The sequence below is a fragment of the Leuresthes tenuis genome, unplaced genomic scaffold (assembly GCF_036924035.1).
Source record: "Leuresthes tenuis unplaced genomic scaffold, fLeuTen1.0.hap1 SCAF_24, whole genome shotgun sequence".
In the NCBI taxonomy this organism is placed as follows: Eukaryota; Metazoa; Chordata; class Actinopteri; order Atheriniformes; family Atherinopsidae; genus Leuresthes; species Leuresthes tenuis.
This window is the reverse complement of record NW_027325378.1, coordinates 11,614,522-11,631,167: the sequence shown is the minus strand read 5'-3', so window position 1 is coordinate 11,631,167 and position 16,646 is coordinate 11,614,522. Positions and strand designations below refer to the sequence as shown.

At 38.6% G+C, this 16,646-nt stretch overlaps 1 protein-coding gene across 1 annotated transcript in view; it reads left to right on the top strand.

Moving 5' to 3' along the window:
- The window catches only part of vipr1b (vasoactive intestinal peptide receptor 1b), a 51,130-nt gene extending 35,091 nt beyond the window's left edge, over positions 1 to 16,039 (top strand). The window contains exons 7-13 of the mRNA XM_072378838.1: positions 4,396 to 4,549; positions 4,676 to 4,736; positions 4,826 to 4,898; positions 7,927 to 8,018; positions 8,552 to 8,681; positions 9,165 to 9,206; positions 12,464 to 16,039. Of these exons, the coding sequence (XP_072234939.1) occupies positions 4,396 to 4,549; positions 4,676 to 4,736; positions 4,826 to 4,898; positions 7,927 to 8,018; positions 8,552 to 8,681; positions 9,165 to 9,206; positions 12,464 to 12,655 (744 nt within the window). The 3' untranslated portion in view covers positions 12,656 to 16,039. The remainder of the gene's footprint in view (positions 1 to 4,395; positions 4,550 to 4,675; positions 4,737 to 4,825; positions 4,899 to 7,926; positions 8,019 to 8,551; positions 8,682 to 9,164; positions 9,207 to 12,463) is intronic.
- The last annotated feature ends 607 nt before the right edge of the window (positions 16,040 to 16,646 follow it).

The window sequence follows — 16,646 nt, the reverse complement described above, 5'->3', positions numbered from 1 at the left end:
AAGACAAATAATTGTTTGAAGAAGCCTATGGGGTGCCACAACATTTATCTCTGCTAAGATCTTCTGGTGATGATGGGAGAGTCGGACCGCTGCGTAAAGTCCCCAGCACATCTCATCATAAGGTCTGAACTCTGTGGTGACCAACCCATGTGTGACAATGATGTCTCATGCTCTGTGAACCACTCTAAATCACATGACATTGTCATCTTGAAATATGCCTGTGCATTCGGGGGAAGAAAAAAAATCTATTGATGAAAAAAACCTGATCACTAAGTATGTTCAGGTAGTCAGCTGACCTCATTTTTTGGGCACATAACTATGTTGAACCTAGATCTGGCAAACCAAAGCAACCCCAGATCGTTTATTTTGTTAAATCTGAGTTGACTTAGGTCAGGTGGTGTTTGTGTTATGTAGAGGAGTGGAGAAAAACAAAAGCCTTTTCCAAGTGCAGTATTTGGATATATGCAAGAACCGCAGGGATCCTAAAATGTAATATAGATCAAATAAACATCCATTATTTCATTTCAAGCCTTCAACACAATCTAGAATACATTGTGGAGTAGTGTATGGTCAAACCGCTGATTGTATCATCATGATTTGATACAAAAGCAGTATCCATGAAAGCTTTGAGGAGCAAAATAAAAAGATCTCTGGCTTGTCAATAAGCACATGAGGAAAATTATTGCATTTCATAAAAACAGTGTTCCTCTGGGAAAGATTGGAAGGGATTAGCATATTATTCCCACTAAAGTGTACAATATCTTGTTCAGGTATTTAAAGAATCCAAAGGAATTTCAATACAAAAAGAGGGAAAATTAAGTGCAAAACTAAGTTGTACATGCAATCTCCAGATTCCTCAGACAGCACTACATCAGGAACTATCATTCATTCATGAACTGAATGAATTCATTCATTCATGTTCCACACTATTCTGGGTGGCAGAGGAGCCGGAGCCAATCCCACCTGCTATTGGGCCAAGAGTCAGAGTACAGCCTGTGCAGGTGGCCATACTATCAATAAACAGCTGATATAACCACATCTGCCAGATGTAACTGGGAAATAATTGTCAAGCGCTGTGCAACAAAAAAAAAAAAAAAGGAGCCTGATATTAACATTTTCTAGATGCGGCATCAACTTCTCTGTTCTCAGAGGCATCTGAGATAGATTATCACACCATGGAAAGGTGCATTGTGGTCAGACAAATCAGTATTCAATATTTTTTTGGAAGAAATGGATGTGTTGTGCTCCTGATCAAAGACGAAAAGGATCATCTATAGACTGTTACCTGCAGCAGTGAAAGCCTCAGGCTCTGTGATGGTGTGGGGTTGCATCAGTGTCTTTGATGAAAGTCATTTAAGTTTCTGTGATGGCGGCATTGACGCAGAAAAAAAGTAGTACTGAGATTTTTTTTGAGCAAACTATGATGCATCTATGATGACATCTTTTCCAGGGACATCCATGTATTTTTGTGTTAAATGTTTTGCAGGAAAAAGGAGGTCAAATAAAACCTGAAAGACTTCATCACTTGGTATTTTCAAAGCTAGAACATCTTTTGAGTGTTGTGAGAAGGAATGGCAGTCCTACAAAGTGGTCAAAGTTTTGTTTCCAAACGATTTTTTGCAATCTGTTGCAGACCTGAAAAGGTTTTGAGTTGATTTTAGTTTTTCTCTGGCATGAAACTGGCACTGAAAAAAAAGTACCGAAAGATGCTAAACCACTGAAACTTTGGATAATGTGAAACACACAAGCCACGTATAAGACTTGTATCACCCCACAACATTTTGTTGATGTCCCTCACCTTTTCACACCACAACCACGCTAAGCCATAGAGCAGAGGCCCCTACGGCAAGAAACAGAGGTTTATGTTACACAGTGTGGACACACAACATGGGGAGCCGGAAAGTATATTCATTAGTGAGCTCTCTGGCCAGCTACACTGTGTAAATGAAACTTGTTACACTGACATGAACCAGCTGCTGCCAGGAGTAGGTTGAAGGAGAAATAATAGTTTTAATGGTACAATGTTCACAATGACCCTGACATTATGTCCTGTGTTGTCTGTGTAGGTGTTTTCCGTGCTTGGTTTATTACCCCTTCTCTGCAGCTGGACCTTTGTCGTTGTTATCCATTAAATTAATTCATGATAAAACTGCCCTGGCAAAGTATATAGCAAATGCATTATTCAAGGTGTGTGGGTGTGTGCACGCATGTTTTCAGCACCATCTTTTTCCTTGTACTTTTATCCAGTTGCAAAATGTCTCATCGTTCATTCACATGCATGCGATGGCAGGCTTTTTAAAAGTGAGCTACATCGAACAATTGGTACTGATTTGCACACATTAAACTAGCAGAGATGTTCAGACAGCCCATCTGGGTCCGTTGTCTTCTCAATATGCCAAGTGGGAATCAATTTATACAGGTAACCAAATCCTTTTCAGCTCCAGTGCTGCTGCTTTATGAGTTGCCAAAAAACTTTAGTCCATGTTCAAGAAGTGAATCTCAACAAATCAACAAGAAATTTATATTCTTGTTATCATTATTATGTATGTCTTGTCTTCATAACAAACATCTGTCCCTCAACAACGAGAGATTATCCACAGTTTCAATTTATCATTATTCTTCAAGGTTTTGATAACAAGAATCTGTTTGCAATGTTTTAACGTTAACTTTTAACGTTTTAACAACCTACACACTCAAGATCTTTTGATTGTTTTATCCATGGTTTGCAGCGCTTGGATTTGATACCTCATGCCTGACTTCACCAAATAATGTTCGCTACAATAGCTGTATGCCTAATCTAATGTTAGCAGCTGACATCAGCAAACATAACTTTAGCTGAAACCTCATGTAAAAGCTGTTTGAAACTGTTACTTTGATTAAACTTCAACCCCAAACATGATTTATGCAGAGTTTTGCTATATAGATTTTTTTTTTAAGATGGAAAAACTGAAAATATTTAATTGAAATTGTTAGAAGTAGGATTTGTCTTATGTCTAGTCAACCACAACAGACCTGTACAGTCAGGATCATAGACCCTGCCTGACTCCCTATATGTTTCTGTCAGAAAGCCCTACATGGGGAACTCCAAACAGTCCCGGTGGGACAATTTACACTGCATTTAAGAAGGCTAACAAATATCTAGATTAGTATACTGAGTGACCCTATTATTTTACTCCCTCAAATAGGTGCAAAGTTGTTGTCCACTTCTTCAGTCTTCAGTGATGATTAATGAGGTGTGAGTACATCTCACAGCTGTAGGCTGGGACATTGCAGCTTTATATAACACTTTTTTACTCATTTATCATTCTTAGCATTTGAGGTTGAGACAAGAGGTGTAGCCTTTTCAGCTTGTTTGTCCTTGTTTCTGCTCTAATTTATGTTAGTTTAGTTGAATGACAAAAAGACACCTTGGTGCTGTTCCTATACAGTTGGCTCAATATCTGATCTATCATTGTTTGATGCTTTCTGCCATTTTGTCCATATCTCAGTCCATATCAATCCAGATTTAGCTTAATTTAAATTCTACTCATACTGTAACATGTCCACCCTGCTGCTTTTCATCCCATGTCTTGCATCTGGTACATCTGCTGAAATGCATCTTGAAAGGGGCACAGGGTCATGAATTTTCAAAACTGTGATGTCACCCCTGAGGATTTCTGGATTGCTCATCTCAAAACAGCATGCACATAGGCTCAGGGGGTATAAGCCTTGGACCTTTTATGAACTTTTTGTATGTATTGTTGTGTAACAAGCTCAGAAGTTGCCTTCCTGCTCGGTATTCATTAGGAGCAAGCTGAATTTTGAATGAATCACCCATTTTTATGGAAATGTTATGCTGTTATGCTGTCAGATGATCAGAAGAGAGCTTACTGTGTTATTCTGCTTTCTTGTTCCAGTGCTCAACTCTTGCATCTAATGGCTTTGTGTCCTCTTGTTGCAGAAAGTCAAAGCTTTCATGTTGCTGTTTAGCTTATATCACCAGTGTGCTCTTTGTCAGAGCAAAATTAATTCTGCACAACGAACTAAAATGCTGCAGTTGTAATTATCCTACTTCTAATGTCACCATATATAAAGGGTTTGCAACCTTTAACTAACTTATCTATCCATATTTTGCTAATTTGTTGATCACGTAGCCTTCATGATCTTGAGGTAAACAATTAAAATTCCAATTACTTCTCTTATCTGTACTCTTTTTCTGCTTATTTGTTTCTCAGATATGACCCATATAAAGTACATGTCAAAAGTTTGGACACATTTTAAATAATTGGTTTCGTCCAAACTTTTGATATGTGCATCAGACATGTATTAGGAAGTAAAATTAGCATGTATGACTAAAACCTGCTCGCATGTGAATATGAGTTATGTTGGATTTTATGCTTTTGTGTCCATTGCTAGGTTGGCTGCAAAGCAGTGATTGTGTTCTTCCAGTACTGTATAATGGCCAGTTTCTTCTGGCTGCTGGTGGAGGGCCTTTACCTTCACGCGCTGCTGGCTGTGTCTTTCTTCTCCGAGAGGAAGTACTTCTGGGCCTATATTCTGATTGGTTGGGGTGAGAATCCCCCCCCATTTTAGAGATCTCACCAAGACACTTCAGAAAACTAACGACAAGTTGAGAGCCTCAGTGGAATGTGATAATAACTTGGATTTTGGTTGTATTTGTGTGCTACGTTCCCAGGAGGTCCGACAATTTTCATCACTGCTTGGGGCATCGCAAAAGCCTACTATAATGACGTGGGGTAAGAGAAAGAACTGTGAACTGCGAGGGCCTTTTAGCTATAATTTGTCACATATTGTGCATTTGAAGTATTGTTTGATGTTTCACTAGGTGCTGGGACATAATTGAGAGTACTGATGTGTCCTGGTGGATCATTAAAACCCCCATTTTGGCATCAATTCTGGTAAGTTGACAAGCCTTGAATGCTTTGTCATCATTCACATCAGTTATGCACTTTGAGTTCTCAGGTGAAACTTTTCTCGGTTAGTTGGCACAAAGACTGAAAACAACTTTCGATTCTCATCACTCCATGTCATTGTATCTGACAGTGTAATTTACCTGAACCCTTTTAAACACTTTGGTACCTCTGCTGTTCCACATGTTAACTCAACAGAGAGATTAACTTGACCTCAGTGTTTTCATTTCACCATAGAGTCATTTCAACAGTTTTTTTTGTAATGGTAATGGTTTTTTTTTTGGTTTTTTTTAGCAGCATTAGCTAAACTCTATAAACAGACACTGTATCCAGTGATACACTGCTCTATAAAATAGTAGTCAAACTTTTGATGTACTTCAGATTCAACTTAATGTGTGCTTGGATTGAACAAACAAGTTGTCCATGAGTTATGAAAAGAATGATAACAAAATTGTACTGTAGAAGTGAAGATGCAACCAGCATTATTGCAATTATTGCCAAGACTGGAAACAATGGTTTATCGCCAGACTGGAAGACAAAAAAAAAAGAGGAAAAATCTGCCCCTATAGCTGTTCTTGATTCACAGTTGAATGAAGATGTGTCCTACTGGGTGAAAAATAATAGTTTGGGTTTAAGTAAATCTTTTGACAAAGATAACCACTTGCCAAAAGGCCCACCTCTCCCTTTTTTTGCAGCTTTTACTCCACTTTGTTGGTTACCACGGTAACATTTCCTAATATTTATGAGAGATAGTGAGGACCTTTTAAAATGTACCCTGCTTGTTCCATAATTACACCATGGTGAAGAATACACTTGCTTTTTATTAGGCAAGTTATTGATATTTATTGTTTTTATTAGGCGTTTATCTGGTTATGATGGGTTCTTTGTGTATCCTGCCAATGACTGAATATTTATTTCTGCACATCCTCTGACATTACTGCTGTGCCATCTTTGATTTAGAGGTCTTAAATACCATATTTAATGTCACTTTTTTCTTCTGTGACCCTGACATGAGCTAAAAAAATCCTCCTTTGTTGTCTCCATCTTTCCTCCAAGTTCTGTTTGATCTGAGTTCACTGGTGTGTTCCCTAATTTAATGGTAACAGGTGTATTTCACAGGCACATGAAAACCCAACAATGGAGCCAATTTGCCTATGTGAGCGAGAGGCTAAAAAGCAAATGTCGAAGTAACAACTTGTGTGAGACCAAGTGAGACCACCTTTCCCATTTGATTACTGTCCGGCTACACCAGCCAAAATATGATAAAAAAAAAAGGTTGAGTTATGATTTTCGTGTGATAACCAGACTCTAGAAAGTAGCAGTACCTCAACAAACAAACAGTTGAAACTGTAGATTAATGACGAATTGTAAACATTCTTATAAACAAATGTCAGTGGGCTGATTCTATCACATTCTGACAGAAGGAAACTGTTCATTTGAGCTGAATGCCTCTGTTTCCAGCCTTTGTGCAACAATAAACTCACATGCTGCTGGCTGTTTTATGTTTAGAGCAAAGTTATAAAAGTAAAATGTCCATGCTATTGTACATAAAGTGAGCTTATCTTCCCAAGATGCCAGTCAAAATCCAAATAATAAGAAAAGCCAGAGGTGTAACAGCTCACGCATAGATTGAATGACTTATCCAGTGAGAAAACAGACATTAATCTTCACTGTCAGTACGTGTGTGTGTGTGTGTGCGTGTGTATTTCTAACAAATGAGCCAACATTTGGCAGTGTGTGTGTGTGTGTGTGTGTGTGTGAGTGAAAATGAAGGCACTTTCTGAGGGGTGTGAAAAGGAGGGTAAAGGCGAGTTCAGCAAGCATAAGTTGAAAAACTGCAGTGGTGTGAAATATTCCTTTTAGCAAATCAACTGCATGTCGCACTGCTTCATTAATGCTTTGCACAAGTTTGTGGTTTCATCATTTTGGTGCGTTTTCCTGAAAGAGCAGTTAAACTTTTGGCCAGTTATTGAGACAAAGTTTTTCATTTTAGTTCAGATGTTTTCATTTCCATGTGACTTCTAGAGGAAAGAACAGTTTCATCAAACCCTAAGCAAACAATTACTCATGAGGAATTAGTTATTAATTCTTCATGTGCAGTGAAATTTGTATGTTTGTATGTGGGAAAAAAAAATAGTTAAATAGATTTTTTTTTTTCTCTTAAAGTTTCCAGTGGGCAATGTCTGTAAGACTCTCATCACTGTAAATGAAATGGTGTGAACTGATGGTGCTAACGGAAGATTAAGTGCTTCAGAGCTACTCAGTGTTCAATTAGTACCTTTTTATGCCAAAAGCGTGAGTTGTTTTTAGGAACATTCCCATAAATTTACAATTTACATTAAATAATCATATTAATCCCCACGAGACCCCTCTGACGCATTTGAGCCCTTTTAGAGGATCACAAAAAACAGCCGGCAGCATATTTACAGAAAATAGAGCAAGGGGTGGATTTCTTCTGCTTTCCTCTTTTTCAGGTCTTTGTGCTTGGCTTATAGCTATATATTTACTTAAAAAGACATGAGGCAAATATTGATCCTCATATATAAACCATTGACCAAAGGGTCAAACTGTTAATGTCACTATTTTAAAATGAAAATAAACAGTATAATGTACACCGATTGTCATCCCTTACTCATGACGCTTGATATCCTGCTTCTCATGTCTGATTTCATGTGAGACTGAGAGACCACAGCCTGGCTGTCAATTCACTCTGATTTTGTAGTGATGCCAGTTCATAGTTCAGCCCTTATTAACCATTTAGAAATTCACAATTTCTTGCAGGGCAGCACATCCATCCACTCAGACCAAAATGAAGTTCTGCATCATTTTTCTGTTCTGTGCATTCCTCTGATATTCTTCCATATCTATTAGCAATAACACGTATATCTTGTGGATGCAGTGTCTTCATTTAAGATGTGGGACTTGTGTTGGAAGCAAAAACATTTCTTCAACCACCATCCTATTTACAATAACAAAATAGGCTTCTTTGTCCTCTCTTGTGAATTATTCTCCACAGATGAACTTTATTCTTTTCATCTGCATCATTCGAATTCTTCGCCAGAAGATCAACTGCCCAGATATTGGAAGAAATGAGTCAAACCAGTATTTGTACGTATGGCCTACTTCTATTATTTATTAGCTAATATAAACCAATCTGTATTAGGATTAACCTGAATGAGGTCCACATTTTGTGAATATTGGCTTCCTTTACAAGTGTAAACAAAGATAATCTTGAATAAACTCACAAACCTGAGACATACCTTGTGTGGTGGGTCTTTTTACACTTAAGGACATGTGGTGATAACCAATCTTTGTGGACGTCAAGAAGAAATTCATTGCGTGTTATCCCTGCAAACTGTAGTCTCCCCTTGGCAGCTGTTTTACACAAAGATGCAGCGCTCGTTGTGTTTAAGTGATTTCTCTGTGATGGAGAGCATCTCCTATACAAGCCATAATGCATGAGCTATTTTCCCACTGACAATTTTAATGGTGTTTTTTTTCCATCCCTGGTCTACTGAGATGAAATGTATAATGAAAAGTACTCCAGAGTTGCATTTCATTATTGGAGTGTACAGAGACGGATTGAAAATTGGTTTCACCGGAGGGAGAGATTTGAATCTCCTTTGCCTTTGTCGTTTCAGGAGGCTGGCAAAATCCACGTTGCTTTTGATTCCTCTGTTTGGGATCAATTTTATCGTGTTTGCATTCATCCCAGAGCAAGTGAAGACTGAGCCACGGCTGGTTTTTGACCTGATTCTGGGATCATTTCAGGTATGGTGGAGACTTCTTTGGAGATTTTGGAAAATGATTGCAAACTCTTTTATACACATTACATTTTACAAATCTAAGCTCAAACTCCTTTTTAGAATTTGGATCCTTACATAAAATTGTTTTACACACCATTTAGAATGATTCACAGAGGTCCAAAGAAATCATTTTGCAACCTATAAGCTCCGACCTGCGAGTGCTTTTGCTGCTACAGGCCTCCGAGCACTTTGGTGTTATTTTAGTTCATCCCCTAATGAGGAATGATGGAGAATGCAGCCAGACAGCACAGCTGTAATATGGACAGCTTGGAAACCAAGGAAACCTTCCTCTCATCCCATTTGTCGACATTTGTAACACATTTGTACAGTATGTCTCATGAAGGACTTGACTAGCGAGTAGTTGTAAAGACAAGATAAACACATGTAAGAGGGAATTCCTGAATAAGGCAACGTTGTTGCTCTCACATCTGTTTTTCTTTCCCTTTAGGGCTTTGTGGTCGCTGTCCTTTACTGCTTCCTCAACGGTGAGGTAGGTGATGTAAACATTGCTTTTAAAGCACGCATTTCCATGCACAGGTCGTTCACAGTTGTAGTTTCTCTGTTGCTCCCCCAGCACACCATACACATTCACACACAGTCCTGTAATGTAGACAGACCTGCAAGTATGAGTCACAACCGATGGCCGTTCCAGCCATCTTTCCTGCCTCGGACCTCTTTTCTGCACTCTGCTTGCGGGATGGGACGGCTGCACTGTAAAAAAAAGATAATAATAAAAATAACAGCCTTTCTGGCAGTGATGTCTGAAGAGGCTCTCTGTGGGCAGATTAGTTATGTTCTCAGTGCCAGGCCAGATTGAATCACAGTGATGGGATGGATGGCAAGGCTTGACTGTACTCTGCCTGAATTTTAATCGGGTGCAATTTCAGATGTCCTTGTTAAGTGTGAAGCCTTGAGGTGTTATAGAGTAATGTTTTTGAATTACACAAGCCTCAAGAATGGCACTGGGTTCATTATTTGCTACATTAGAGGCGTGTTAAGACACAGAAAAACAAATTAAATGTAATATTCATATGAAATTAGCTCCAAGACTAATGATAATGTGCTGCAAGATGGAAACATACGTATTTAAGAGGGCTTTTCCATTATCTGTACCTAAATAAAGCTTAAACGAGTGTTCAGACTTGTGAGTGTGGATTACAATGTGACATACTTTGTTGTCCCTATTAGGAAATATGCCTTGGACTTAAATTATGTATTGCCACCTCTTTAGTAAAACAAGAGATTTTAAAAAAAAAAGAAAAAAGAAAAACGGCACATACACAAGCAGCAAGCATTGTGGTAAATCACAACCCCAAATATGCACAAGTGTTAGGAACAGCATAAAGCCACCATACGGTCACAAATAACATTGTATAAACACATCACATCTGCAAGGAGATGGGAAAGATTCCACAGGTCAGCATCATACCTGGCATTATATTTGTTGGATGACTTTTGACAACTGCATTGCACAACGGTCCAAGCTTGAAAAGCAAACAGTGTGTCGGGTGTTGGCACTTTTTAGGCAGAGAAGCTATTTGTGGGAATTGATGGAGAGGCAGCATGCTGTATGTTGCTCCAAAACCCATGTAGAAAGAAAAGTCACCTTGCTAGAAAATTGGTTTTGAATAAGCAAATGATCTGGGGTTGCCTCAGTTGATCGGGTCTAAGTTCAGCCATCTTATGTGACCAAAAGATTTTAATGTTGCTTGACGGTGCAGACACAGTCCAACATGTCAGTCCTCGGATTCAGTGGGCTCAAACAGAAAAGAGTGCTTCATGGGTCATGTGACATCATTTTCTTGCATTGATCAGCAACCACCGAATCCAGACTTTAACCCCATTTAACCCCCCTTTATGCACTTTGACTCTCCCATCGACAGTTTTCTGATGACCTTGGCAAAAAAAAAATGAATGCAACTTTGGATGGAAATGAATACTGGGACATTGCATGAGCTCATTCAAACGATACCACAGCAAATGTGTGCCCTAATCAACACAAAAGCCGGTCCAACATTATATTTGTCTGGGACTTTTTGGGGGTGGCCAGTGTTATTCAGCATTAATAATGCCCACATGTATGTAAAAGTTAACTATACCATGGCTACTAAAGCACACTGATACCATGCAGATTTTAAGGTGGAGGTAACTAGGATGGTGCAGCATCAGTGATGACAAAAATCAATCTCATATTTAATTTATCAGACCACAGAGTTTTCCAGTTTGCTTCGATCCATCTCAAATTACGCTAGGAAACTGTGTTTATGCCTCTTGTTTAGATTAGTTTTCTCTTTTTAACTTGCGCTTGATTATGGAGCAATGAACTGTGTTCACTTGCAATGGTTTTCTAGTGTTCCTGAGCGCATGCATCCATGTCCACTATAGAATCAAAACGTAGTTTTAGTGCTGTACTGCCTGAGGGCCCAAAGATCACCACAGTTCAATATTGGTTTTCAGCTTTGCCCCTAGAGTGCAAAGATTACTCCAGATTTTTGAATGATATTTTGTACCGCAGATGATGAAATCCTCAAATCCTTTGGATTTTCGACTATTACAGTCTTTCACTTTGTGGTGAACTTGTGCAGTCTTCACTTCTGAGCCGCTTGAGGTACTCTTTTATACATATATATATATATATATATATATATATGTTTAGATTTTCGATTGACCAGAGGTTGCCATACCTTGCTGATATCCCATTCCTGATTATACCCTCTTATACAGTGTGGTAAAATAAAACTTTATCCTCTAGCTGCCCCACACACACTCTGAGTCTGCTTCCAAGATGCTGTAAATGGGAACACATCACAATCTTTCCCTACAGGAATTCTGCGGTTAGGTGTTTTCTAAGTAGACACTATATGGTAGAAGCACACCTGGTTGACTGGGACATTGTGTTTAAGCACTGGACCATAATCCCCCTCAGACATAATCCAGAAATATCTTCTGACCTTTTTCTCACATTTGAAATTGGTGGTTTGCATCATACTACTGCAGAAATTTCCTTCTCAGTTAACTGATTTCGGCTGGATACTTTTGTCTTTTTGTATTAAGCTGACGACTGCAACTGCATCTGTAAATCTAAAAATTAATTTCTATGAACTTTGAACGTGTGAAAATCTTCAGATCAAAGGTTTTTTGATGTTAGTCTAAGATGCTAAAATTCTCATAAGTGAAAATCACAATTTGGAACGAACATGTCAAATTTTGCTGATGAAATGTTGACGCTCCCAGTACTTTCATCCTGTAGAAGCTCGCTTTAGTTTTCAGTTCACTTTCCTCAGATTGACTTTCTCTAAATAAAAAGTGACCTGTGCTTTGGGGCTTATTTTTAATATTCCACCTTTGAGCGGCTAATTTGTTATTCGTTGGACTTTCTCTCAGTTCCTTTACTATTTCCACCTCCGTCCTTCATCTTTTGGTTGCTGGCAACCAACTGTTTTACGTGCTTTCAGCTAAACATATCTCATAGCTTTTATAGACTTGTTTATTTCTAACTAATACTGTCAGATATGGGTCAGAACTTGTAAAATGCTCCCAACTCGACAGTTGTATGTTAGTAACAATAGAACAAGGGATTAACACGTTGACATTCTAGAAAAGAAAGGAAACAAATAATACCCTTAAAAAATAAAGAGAAGGTTGCTGTTCTACCTAATTTTTTTATTTTGTTTGTTTTTGGCTGAACTTGATATTACAAAGGTTTATGTTGTTACTCACAGTTCTTATTGCTGTGATCCACTGTAGGTCCAAGGGGAGATCAAAAGGAAGTGGCGGAGGTGGCACTTGCAGAGATACATGGGCTCAGACACCAAATACCAACACCCATCTATTGGCAGCAGCAACAACTTCAGCACCCAGATCACCATGTTGACACGATGCAGCCCCAAAACACGACGGGGTTCGTCCTCCTGTCAAGATGACTTGTCTAGCATATGACTCCCAAAAGCGTAGACACGGATGTAAAAGCTGCACAAAATGCTCCCATGACAAACATTTGATATCCAGTCACAGCATACGAATACTCTTGAATGGAAAAAAAACACACGCTCCCTCATAAGCGCACAGGCACGCTTGATTGTGGTTGGACGAAACAAGGTAAATAATCTTGTACACAACTCTTGATCCCTGAGTTTCGTTAAAAAAATAAGTTGCCGTGACAAAGTCACATCTGCATCACTTCCCGAGCACAGCTTTTCCACATTAGTATAACAGCTATTAGATTTTTCCCTTTGTGTGTTCTTTGTATTTCAAATTCAGAGCACATTAGCAAAATTTGTGAGCCATATAATTACAGATCATTTGCTCAATTGTTATTAAGTTCCCTGTGCGTGCGGGGCAAAGGGACTTGTCACATATTAACGTGTTTAAAGAGGGATCCAAATGTGAACTCCACCATCAGACTCATGATCTGATGCAATTATGAACTGATTAAAAAAATCACTGCAGCTCCAAATGAACAAGGCTGGTGTTGAGGCATAGCCTGTAGGGGAAAATGAGCCGTTATTTAAACAGGAAATTCCATATTTACGTCTTTAAAGTGTGCAGCTACACACAGGCAAAGAAAAATAAAAGATGCAGGTGTTTCGGCACTGCATGTGAGAGCTGACGGAAAATTGATGGAAAGTAAACAAAGTATAGCAATATTTAGTTTTCCTCACTCTGAAGACACCAGAAGAAAAAAAAAACTGGTGCAGAATTTGCATAGATGCTGAACGCTTGAGACTTCAGACCAGATGATCAGCGTGATGCTGATTTACAGTGATGGGTCTGGAGCACACATGCCCTTCTCTGCACTATCACTCTCACAGGAGACATATTGCCCTTTGCCTTTATTCCTGTCAGCACGGCTCTCCGGCTTCGTGTCACTCGAAGCCCTTGATTGAGGTTAGAAGGCACTGTTTTTGGTAATTTTTGGAGATTATCACTGATGAGTGTCTGGTTTCAAGTGACACTTTTCGGCATCCTCTTCACCGGCTGTTGGGCTGCACAGCAATTCTGGAGAGGATGCCTTCACGCAATGCAGTCATTAAATGTTTACATTTACTTGGGAGGTGTCATAAAATGTTGTACAGACAAGTGTACAGTGTACAGAAAATAAATGACTACGAAACTTTGTGCCATATGGATAGCATTGTAGCTGCGGTGCCAGTAATGAGTCGCTCTTTGTTCTTGCTGCGTGTGTGATTGAAAACCTCGTTACTAAAGCAAAATCCTCTTGTACACGCTTGTGCATGTAGCAGTTTGTGGTTTGCTGTGAAGAACAACAGCTGCGTAGACACCCATGCGTTACAGTCCTCAGATTTATAATTCAGAGGAGTAATTCTCACACAGGGAAGCATCCGGGCTGACTGACATAAGCTTGAACTCCTAAACTTGCAACATGAATAATTTATCCTGAGATCTCCACTGACTTTTAACTTTTCTATTGGAGGAGTTTCAAACTGACAAGTCAGTGGAGAGTGTTGGAGCCTGATCGTAAAGCAAAGCAAGGTGACAGGGATGACTGGCCCTGTCGCATTAAGGCTTTCATTGTGCTTCACAGTTTACCCAGGTTAGACTTGAAAGTCACCAACATGCTCATGCAAAAGGGAAACATCCAGGAAGTTCAGCTTTACTTGAAAATAAAGAAATCCTTTATTTCCACCCAGAAAACCACGTAATAGAAAAAAAGAAAAGAAAAAACACATGCCGATGTTGAGCCTTGAAATTGGGAACATCATGTATGATATATGTATTTTGTTGGTGGCAAAAGCAATTAAGGCATCTTTTGTGTTTATATCTAAAGTAAGGTATAGCTTTTGTACACCACTTTGAGATTTTTAAATATAAAGTGCATTACAAATAAAATGTATTATTATTATTATTAATATGAACCCGAGAGCGACGTGAAGTCACTGCTTTCAGTCTTGGAAAATATAGGGGAAATGTAGTCATTTTACAGTAAAAGCCAAGATTTTAAATTGTTAAATGATTTTATTTTTTTTTTTTAACATCGTGTTTTTGTTTTCATCAGGGGCTGAGAAGTAGGGATTAAAGTGAATGTTGACAACTCATATTTTCCAGAAAACCTTCGGAAAACTGAACTACAAACCATATTCAGCCACACCTAAGGCAAGAGATGAATGCTAGCAGAAAATTTTGTATTCAAAAGTTCTCAGTCTCTGCCAGTTCGTATTCAACAGTTACACACTATTGCAGCTCCGAAACTTTAAACTTGATGCTCCAAAACATGTTTTCCTTTCACAAATCCGGGTCAAACATGTAATCACCTATATACCTTGTAAGTTTCTGCATCTACGTTCCTGTGGGAAGATGAGGCAGTTTTTGCCGCTCTAGGTGCACAGGTGACAGAGCTGATCTGCAACTCAGCAGGTTTTCGTGTAAAACCTTTTCCTTTAGCCACGTATATAGGTCACTCATAGAGAGTGCAGTGCAAGGGCGGCACTTTTTACAGCCATTTAACCAGCTCATGTGTTCCATATAAGTTGCCATGGGATGAAGTCTGGTTAAAAGAGAATCACTTTCCTGAAAACTCTGGCTCAGCAAATCTGAAACCCACCAATATTACTTCTTAATTAACCCCTCTGGTTTCCAGACGGTGCTTAGAATGCTCCTTTAATGGTCTTAATGGAATAAGCGGGCAGCTTCTCTAGATTTTTCCCTTTTATTTCCCAAAGACTAGAAATGGCTTAGCTGAGCTAACAAGCTTCTGTTATTTCACCCTTTTCACAGGCATGAGATTAATCTTCTCATAGGACATAAAAGCAAATCTGTGCAATCCCACAGCGTTTAATCGTTTCCTTAGGGACTTCTGTTATCAGTAATGTTTAATGTAGTGTTGTGAACTTGATGATATACAGTTATAATGATGAATTATGATGATGAATGTAAATAGATTTGTAAATATTACAGAAACTATTCTTGTCACATATGTGGCTCAGTTTGATATTTTGGCAACTTGGCATGGATGTTACAAGTAATAATACTGAGGTAACTTTAAAAAAGGATAGTGAATCAACAAACGTTCAAATGTGCACTTAAAGTTAAAAAAAAAAATCAGTAATGTTTAATTACGTGTGTTATAGATTTGTGTATTTGCAAACTGGATGTTGTCTTGTGTACGTGAGGTTTGAGATGGTGCAATGCATACCATTGTGAAGCTATAACTGTACTGTGTATATGTCTGCTTCAGGTCACAGCTGTGTACACATAAAGCCACTTTTTGGTTTTGGAATAATATTCTTTTTTGTATGATATATCTGATTCTGTCATTTTTATGTGCAAGTTTAATGCAGGGGATTTCCCCTGCCAAAGACTTTGTCCCACTCATAATGAAATAAATTAGACATAAACAAAAAGGTGGAAGTTTGTTTGTTTTTTTCTTACATCGAGCCATCCTCAGTGACCGCTTTGGCTGCCTGATTGAGGCCTATTTTTCTCTGTGTCTTCTCCTACCTGACAGGGGCATGGCCTTGAGGCGATAAACGATTAATGTGACTCTCCAAATGCTCACTAAAAGCTTCCGACCTCTAGCTGTTCATGCAAATATGCTAATCCTTGTAAGTGAATAGTGTATTGTCCTTATTTCAACATTTAAATATTCATATTTCACCGTTCACACTTAAGAAACAGGTGATGACCTAATCAAATGCGCCTTATTTAACTATGGAAGCACAAAAAATGCTTTTGCCTGATAAGAATGTGTTGTACCATTAGGAAGCAGGAAAAATGGTTTATTGCAGACAGCTGAGGCGATTGGAAGCACTCTGTAAAGCTCGCAAGAGAAATGATCTCAGTAGTATTTTTTTCACTATAGAATTGTTTGACACTAAGGTGGCTCTGCCCTTAAAAGACAAAAGCATCTAAGGGAAAAAAAAACAAACTTTTTTGACAATTTTTAACAGCTTCAGATTTCCATTGCAACAAA